Source organism: Elephantulus edwardii, unplaced genomic scaffold (assembly GCF_000299155.1).
Source record: "Elephantulus edwardii isolate Elephantulus edwardi_28Jun2011 unplaced genomic scaffold, EleEdw1.0 scaffold00013, whole genome shotgun sequence".
NCBI classification, from domain to species: Eukaryota; Metazoa; Chordata; class Mammalia; order Macroscelidea; family Macroscelididae; genus Elephantulus; species Elephantulus edwardii.
Window position 1 is genome coordinate 5905669 of NW_006399763.1, and position 9367 is coordinate 5915035.

Below are 9367 nucleotides of genomic sequence, written 5' to 3' on the forward strand. Positions count from 1 at the left end.
CCCCTTTGAGGTGGATTGATTCAGTGACTGGGGTAATCGGGATGGGTGTGTCAGAGGCAATGAGATTGGCACGGGCTAGAGCACGGTTTAGGGCTGTTGTACATAGGGTCGCTATGTGTCACAAACGACTCAACAGCACATAACAACAACAACTCTCTTGTACACTTTAAAAGGTGAATTTTATGGTTTGTGAATTTTGTCTCAGTACATCTGTTTAAGGAGTCCTGGTGATGAGTAATTTAAGTGTTGGGCTGCTAACCGGAAGGTCACCAGTTCAAGCCCACTAGAAAGATGAAGCGTATTTCTTTGATTCGGACTGACAGTCTTGGAAACCCAGTGGAGAGTCATAGTGAGCCAGAATTGACAGTGGATTTCGTTTAGTTTGATTTTAGGGAACAACAAGATTTGTGTGCCCGGCTACCAACTGGTAAAGGATTCATTTTAGAAATATCAATTGGTGGTTATATCAGGTGTAGAAAATCTAGATTATTTTCTCACTGTAACTGCTATTTTTAGTAGCTACCATTTTATTTATTTGCACATATTTTAAAGGATTTGTGTCATAAGTTATTTAATTAAAGAATTTAATTCTGATGCATTTCTCTAAGATTTTAAAATAGCAATAATAACTTCTGCTCTGTTACAGTGTGCATAATCTGTATTTTAAAGATTTCAAATAACCATAAATATTCATTTTGTTGTAAGTCATAATTGACTTTGTACTGTGTTGCTTAGCCAGGATAGGAGAAGCATATAATCAGAACCGCCTAAAGAGCTTTTTCTTCTACATGAGTCTTTAGCCCTCACCTTTTCCTGTTCACTCTTACTTTTATTCTATGAGAATCAATGCCAGTGTTTTTGATGGAAAGTTTATGTCCTCGAGTTGTAGAGGAGAAAAAAAGGTGGAAGCCATTGTTATAGGTCAGAGCATCTCAGACTTTAATGTGAGTTTGGATCAGATGTCTGGAGTGTGTCCTGAGACTGTGTTTCTAACAGGCTTTCAGGAGATACTAAAGATAGTCTTGGAACAGCAAGCATACTTTGATAATCAGAGCTTTAGACTAGTTGAGGTTTTTTTGTGGTGTTTTTGACAGAATTTTATATAAATCTCATACACTCTTCGCCTAGTTTGTCTTTCCCCCAACTCTTTAATCACGTGTAGATTTATGTGATTACTACCAGTGTCAAAACAGAACAGTTCAAACATAAGGATCCTTTGATATCAAAAAAGGAAAGTCACCTTTCTTACTCACTCTCTCCTTAGCTTCTGACTATCTCTCGTTTGTTCTTCATTTTCTTAAGGAATTAATAGAGAAATGGGACCTTTTGAGATTGGCTTTTCCAGTCACCCTAGTTCCTTTGAGAACCATCCAAGTCGTTTGATGTTTCAATAATTCATTCCTTTTTTTATTGCTGAGTCTCTCTCATTGCTGTTGAGTCAGAACTGACTCATAGCTGACCTTCTAAGTGGTTTTCCAAGGCTATAACTCATACAGGAGGAGATTGCCCATCTCTCTCCAACAGAGATTCTGCTGAATTCAGACTGCCAGAGGTATGACCGGGGAGTTAGCATTGAGACTCCTGCAGCCTGGTATGTCATAATACAATGTGCCACAGTTTAACTATTCACCTACTGGAGAACATTTGGATTGGTTTTAGTTTAGGGCTGTTATAAATAAAGCAATAATTAAGCAGTGGGCTGCTAACCAAAAGGTCACTGGTTCAAAACCATCCACCAACACATGGCCAAAAGAAAACTCTTGGTGATCAACTCAAATACATATTCCAGCCTAGGAAACTATGTCACATATTATTACAGTGACTTAGAAGCATTATTTTAAAAAACAATTAGGAATATTCACATGCAAGTTTTTTGTGTGTGGAATAAGTTTTTATTTCTCTAGTATAAATGATCGAGAGTACATTTACTCCATCATATGGTAAACTGATCAAGTTTATAAAGAATTGCCATATACTTCTGCAGTGTCTGAAGCATTGTATATCCATACCAGAGTTCTTTATGTATTTAAATAAAAATCCTTTCTTGGGTATATGACTTATAAATATTCCCTTCCAACTCATGGCTTATTTTTTCTCTCTTCATTTTGTCATATGTTATTTTGCAAAGTGTACGTTTTTGTCACCACTGGACCAATCTATAGCATCAGGATGGATGGTGAAGAGATTTGAGATTGTTCACAGCTTCAGTTTGCTCGGCTCCACGGTCAGCACTCCTGGCACCAGTAGCCAGGAAATAAAAAAAAAAACGTATTGTGATGGGAAAGTCTGCGGTCAGGGACCTCTCTAAAGTACTCAAGAGCAACGGTGTCTCTCTGGAGACTAAGGCGCACCTGATACAGGCCATGGTTTTTGCAATCACTTGTTATGCATCAGAGAGTTAGACAATGACTAGGGAGGATAAAAGGAGAATTGACGCCTTTGAGCTGTGGTGCTGGAGAAGAGTATTGAATGTACCATGGCCTGCCAGGAAAACAAACAGATTCATCCAAGAGAGGGTTAAACCAGGCTGCTCCTTGGAGGCAAGAATTCTGGGCTTCGCCTGGCATACTTTGGACATGTTGTAAGGAGAGACAGGTCTTTAGAGAGGGACATCATGCTGGGTAGAGTGGAGGGATGGTGCAGGAGGGGAAGACCCTCTATGAGGTGGATTGATTCAGTGACTGGGGTAATCGGGATGGGTGTGTCAGAGGCAATGAGATTGGCACGGGCTAGAGCACGGTTTAGGGCTGTTGTACATAGGGTCACTATGAGTCGCAAACGACTCTATGGCACATAACAACAACAACACTTTTTAATTTTGATGAACCATTTTATTAATATTTTCTTTTGTATTGATCCTTTTGTTATTAAATTCTGAGCCCAGTCCTAAATTGCATTACTGTTTCCCTCTGCCATATAAACTTAGGAATTTCATTATTTATGGCCTCCAGAAACCTGTTGAAGGGTTAGTTATGATTTGGCTCAGACTTGATGGTGGTGAGTTTGCATTTTTTAGTAGAAAGTGTAGGGAACGCTGGAGATATAATACTTGAGAACTTGCCTGCTGTAGAACAGTGTGGGCTACTCAAACCTATCAGGCACTGTAGAGAGAAAAATGTGACAGTCTGCTTCTATAAAGAGAAAAGCTTTGGAACAATTCTGTGCTACCCATAGGCTTACTGAGTTAGAATCAACTTTGTGGCAATGGGCTTGGATAGAAGTTCAGATACAGTTCTGCCCCTCTTTTCCATGGACATGGTCCCAGTTGTCATCATGTAGACTTGCATTATTCAGACCTCCTCCCACCAGTCATCCTGTGCCTACCTCTTAATGGAGTCATCTAACACAGTGCTGCTTTCCATTAACCTTGGGGGAAAGCCTCTTTTATCACATCACTTCCTTTGATAAAAAGTCTTAAAAGCTTCTTCATTAAGTGGAAGATGGAAAGTCCTAAGTGGGTGGCAGCATTACAACTATAAGCCCCTGTTGTTTGTTTTTTCTCTGAAATCTACTAACCTACCTATAAATCATTAATTGATTGGTTCATTTGATTATTTATGGTTCTCAATTTCTTCTTATAGAGTATGAGTACCTTAAATTAAGGGATCTAATACTTTCTTCCATTGGAGGATATAATTTTCCCAGAAAAGCAAAGCTAATAGAAGTGGGATACTCAGGAGGACTTGGGGAGAGGGATGGATGACACATAGAAAGGGACTGCAACATGAAACAATCTATGTATAAGTTGTTGGTTGCTCTGTGAACTTTGATCTAAACCACAATAGCGCACTCATTCGCTCAGTGCTGTCAAGTTGGAATCAACTCTTAGGTGACCCTCCAGTGCACTTGCTGAGGCTGTAACTCACATGGAAGGATATTGCCCATCTCTATCCCATCAAGCTATAATTTAATAAAAAAAGAGTTGGGGGTTTTCCCCCCAAAAAAAGAAGCTGATAGAAAGATTAGAGAGACATAATTGAAAACAAAGAACAAACTTTGACTAAATAATACTAGGCTAAAGAAGAAGGGTCGTTATGAGTCGCAAGCGACTCAACGGCACATAACAACAACAAAAAAGAAGTTAAAAAAACTCAGCTACCAAGGACACTTTTGGGATAGTTGATAGATGATTACTAAAATGAATTTTGTTGTTCTATGCCCACTGCATACATAATGTTGTTGTTATGTACTGTCGATTCTGACTCATAAAGACTATGGACAGTGGCTCAGAACCTTGCCTTATCGTCCTGAGCCAACCTCTGACACACCTGACTAACTCCATTCCCACAGTCACTGTGTCGGTCCATCTCACCCAGAGTCTTCCTTTTCTGTGCTAAGCCTCTACCCTTCTAAGCATAAAGCATTCTTTAAGGACTAGTCCCTCCTGGCAACATGCTGAAAGTATATGAGATTCAGAATCCTTGCCTCCAAGGAGCAAAAGGGGCCAGGACAGTCCTGTTTGTTCTCTTGGTAGTCTTTGGTTTGTTCAGTGCTCTTCTCCAGCACCACAGCTCATAGACATCGATGATTCTTCTGTCATCTTTATTCGTTGTCCAGCTTCAGATGCATATAGCAAGCAGCTGAGAAGACCATGGCCTGCTTAATCTCTAGAAGGACAAAGGGGAAGGAGGACGTTTAAAAGAGTTGAAGAGAAGATTTCAAAGGGCAGCTCGTGAAGACAACACCTACAAAACATAGAGCTATAAGAATAGCTCACATGCCACCTCATCTATTTTTCCTTCTGTTTCAGGTTATGTGAGCATTTAAAGCCAGATTTATCAGACATTCTGCATTTTTATAAATTTGATTTTACAGAGTTCTCTGTTGACTACATAAAGCACCACTCAATAACAATATTTATACTTACGAACTTTGTCATTTTCTTAGAGATGATATGTTCAGAAGAATAAAATTGTGATCTAAAGCTTGTATTTTAAAGGCTAAACATTTGTAGTACCTTGGAACTTTTGCTTTTTTTTTTTTTTTTTGGCCTGTGAACTAGTTAAAATGTCAAATCAGATAATCTGTTGATTATAAGCATAGGACTTTTATTTCTTATATCATTATTCAACTCATAGTAGAGATATCCTATACTTTTTAAGCAATTTGAAGATGAAAATTAAAATGCCAATTTTTTAGAGTAATTTATGATTAGCAAATTGGAATTCATAAGTGGTAAATTTTGAAAAATTTGTTGGATAGTAATAATTGGGTGAAAACAGGTAAATTAAATGCTATTTATTGGAAGCATTAAAAAACAACTGAGTATATAACATATATCAAAGAAGTTGAGGTACATGACAACATTCTCATCTTACAGACTGTAATAATTTTCTGACCCTGGAATCTCAAAATAAAAACTTAATGGGTTGATTTTTTTTGGTTTTGTTTTTGCTTTTTTTTCCATTTTAAGATCATTAAGAAGGACAGGGAGAGGAAAATTATTCTATTTAATGTTTATATAATACTTAAAGATATGTAATACCTAAATAGAGGAACACCCTCATCCAGATGGACTGACACAGCAATTGCAACAATGGGCACAACTGTGTCAGGGATTGTGAGGATGGCACAGGATAGGACAGGGTTCAGGTCTGCTCTTCATAGAGTCACTGTGAGTCGTACTCAGTTTGACAGCACCTAACAACAGCAGCATTCTGTTCTTGGCACAGTTCCTCACTGCATGCAGAATCACGAGAGCTTAAATGCTAATACTGTTAATTGAGCCCCACAAGCGTGGAGAGCACATGTCATGATGGGACACCACCATCACTTCCCCATCATTTTTGCCATACTCCTGGGTATCTATGTATTTTAGAACTCTGTCATTGTGTGCATAGATATTATTTTTATGTCTTCCTGGTGGATTGATCTTCAGTCATTATAAAATGCTCTTCTCTGTCTCTTATATTTCGACTTATACTCAGTTGTGTCTGAAATTAATTTTGCTATCCCTGCTTTCTTTTGGTGAATACTGTTTCTTTTATATGTTTTTTTGGTTTTTGTTTTGTTTTCCATCTTTTTATTTTTAACTTAAGACTTTTTGTCTAGAGTATATCTCTTGTAGGCAACACATTGATAGGTCATTTGTGTCAGTTGACCTTCAGCATGATTATTGGTAGGTATGGATTGCAGTTGTTTTGGGTTTTTATTCTTTTTTGTGCTTAATTTAGGTTTCTTTTTCCTATCAGTTGTTTTTGTTGAATTTTGGAGTCTTGGAAATTTTTAGTGCTGATGAGTAGATTTACTACTTTTTTTGTGGTTACCTTAAAGTGTGCAATAATCCTCTCAAAAATTAAAATTAAAGCAATCTGTATGTCTTAAAATCACCTTGACTTCCTCATCATGTGGAAGTTCTATAATTTTTTATTTTCTTTATGTATTCCTCTAGATCCCTGTAATCTCTTTTCTTAGTTTCATTTTACTTACCAAACAAAATCTTTATGTGGGTTACTATCTCGGTAATGTTTTCATGTCTTTATCTTTTATTATTGTCTGATGTTAGTTCTCTATCAAACAGACGGTAATATTTCTTGTAAAGTTTGGTCTGGTTTTTACACATTTCCATAGCTTTTGCTTACTTGGCAATGTCTTCATGTCACAATTATTTTTTAAAAATTCTTTTCCTGAATTATATGATTCTTGTTTGGCTGTCCCGTTTCCCCCCCCCCCTTCAGGAATTTATGTCTTCCCATTGCTGGCATGGTTTCTTCTGAGAAATCATAGGTTATTCTTATTGGTGCCTCTTTTTATATTTCCTTTTTAAAAAACTGCTTCATAATTCCTTGTCAGGTTTGATTATGATATGTTTTGGTGACTTTCTTATTGGATCTGTCCCATATAGAATTCCTTGAGCTTGGATGGATCATCGTTTGTGATACTGGGAATGCTTTCTGCCCCTGGATCTTCTGTATTCTGTCAGTGCTTTTTTGGGGTTCCTTCTGTTCTAGAATGTTTCTCTTGATGATATCCCACATAAATCATAGACGTGGCTCGTTTTTCTTCATTCTTACTCTAATTATTCTTCCAATAAGTTAGTATCAATGGATTTGTCTTCTGCTTCAGTGGTTCTTTGCCTTTAATGAATTCTGTTTCTAGTCCTTCCATTGAATTATCTATTTTTGATATTGTTAATCAGGATTTCTAGTTGGTTTTGTATAGCTTCTAATGACCTTTTTATTCCATCATCCTTTTTATTTTTTCTTTCACGATTTCATCTAGGGTTTTGTTGTCTTTTTCTTGGTTTTGGTTTTGTTTTCCTTGAGTCTCTTTGATTAAATCTTCTAAATTTCTTATCAGGTGATTCCATTATTATTTCTTCCTCTAGAATGTTTTTCTCCCCTTTTTATTTTGTCTATTTGCTTGAGCTGTCTTGTCCTATTTCTGTGATTTGACATTATTCCTGGTGCTTAAATGCATTTCCAAGGCATTGACATGTCTGATTGATTGAATGTTTGCTTTTTCCTAATTTGGTGTTTTGTTTTGCTGCACATGGGTAAGTAGGTCAGGTATGCTTTGCTCCTTTGACAAACAGAGATTACTTCTTTCTTGTCTCCCAGTGAGGAGGGCAGTAGTTGTTGTTGTTAGGTGCCCATCAAGTCAAGTATGGCTCAAATTAACCCTATGAATAAAAGATCTGAACGTAATCCTGTCCTGCACCATCCTCACACTTCCTGACACACAAGAGCTCATTACACCAGTCACCTTGTCAACCCACCTGGTTGAAGATCTTTCTCTCCTTTGCCAACCCTTCACCCTTCCCCACATCATGTCCCTCTCCAAGGAATAGCACCTCCTAGCAATATGTCCAAAGTATGTGAGATGAAGCCTCATCATTCTTGCCTCCAAAGATCACTCCAACTGCACCCTCTCCAAGACTTTCCTGTTTCTTTTCTTGGCCATCCCTGGAAGGTTCAGTGCTCTTCTCCCAACACCACAGCTCAAAGGTGTCGATTCTTTTTCTGTCATCCTTAGTCATTATCCAGATCTCAGATGCATAGCTAGCAATTGGAAAGACCATGGCCTGGATCAGACGCACCTTTGTTCTCAAACTAACAACCCTCAACAGGAGGACAGGGGCTGGTACATGGATCCAGGAGTACAGGAATATTCCCCTATCACTTGGTGGATTGGGGTAGACTTGAACAGGGATTAGGCCAGGCAGCCTGGAGTAAATACTCTCCTGCTTTTCGAGGCCTGCTAAAATCTCTGCAGCTCTTGCTCTGCTTTCTGTTCTTTCTCTTCTAAGGTCCAGTTTATGTCTTGCTTACTTTGATCTACAGCAAGTTTGTCTACACTATGTTTCTGTCTCCTCTTGGGAATTCCGTGAAGTTGTCTTCCTATGCTCCTCATCTGGGATTATTACTGGTTTTGTATACAGGTGATCATACTGTACCAAGCTGTTTGTCAGGGTGCCTCCACTCCTAAATTTTTCTTTCTGTTTCTTCGTAATTAGATTTGTTTGCATATTAAACTTATTGGACAATAATACTCTATCTGTAGTGATGTATGCCTCTTACGATACCACATCAGGAGATACCAAACGCCAATTTAAATTATCGGATCTATAAATTTATAATTATCAGTAACCAGGACTTCACAAATATGCTTTGGAGAACAGTGCAACCAAGATGCTCCTTAGAGGGAAGGATTCTGAAGCTTCATCTCACATGCTTTGGGCATGTTGCTAGAAGGGGCTGGTCCTAGGAACAAGATAACATGCTTGAAAAGGTCGAGGGTCACTGAAAGAGAGGAAAACACTCAATGAAATGGATTGACATAGTGACTGTAACAGCAGACTCAAGTATAACATAAATGCTGAGATGATATAGCACAAGACGTGGCACAGATCTGCTGTTCATAGGTTCACTACGGATCGTGGTCAACTCACTGGCACCTAACAACAACAACAAGACTTAATTGCGTAATTCTCCCCCCTATTTTTCACTTAGACAACAACAGAACGACCTTTCATTCAGAAGCTCTTTCGTCCTGTGGCTGCAGATGGACAGTTGCATACACTGGGAGACCTCCTCAAAGAAGTTTGTCCCTCTGCAGTTGCTCCAGAAGGTAATCACAAACACTTGAGATGTGTCTGCAGTTTTGTTTTAAACTCTTTGTTACTGAGTTGGCATTAGTATACTTAGTTTGTAAGCAGCATTCTAAAGATATTTTTATTAGGAAAATATCTTCTCAAAAAGAAGCATTTAATATTTAATTTACATCTTACAAATGATGAGCATTAACAAAACTTAGACTATTTTCTTTGGCAAAATAAAATATACTATTTAAAAATGATCATCCTACTTAAAAAAAAATGATCATCCTACTAAGACTTGGGTCTTTTCTTTTTTTTTTTTTTCTTCTT

At 37.9% G+C, this 9367-nt stretch overlaps 1 protein-coding gene across 2 annotated transcripts in view; it reads left to right on the top strand.

Annotated features, from left to right (window-relative positions):
* ATG5 (autophagy related 5) overlaps window positions 1-9367 on the top strand; it is a 121879-nt gene that overhangs the window by 94945 nt on the left and 17567 nt on the right. For both annotated transcript variants that reach the window (XM_006881178.1, XM_006881179.1), the window contains one exon: window positions 8952-9069. In XM_006881178.1, the coding sequence (XP_006881240.1) occupies window positions 8952-9069 (118 nt within the window). The remainder of the gene's footprint in view (window positions 1-8951; window positions 9070-9367) is intronic.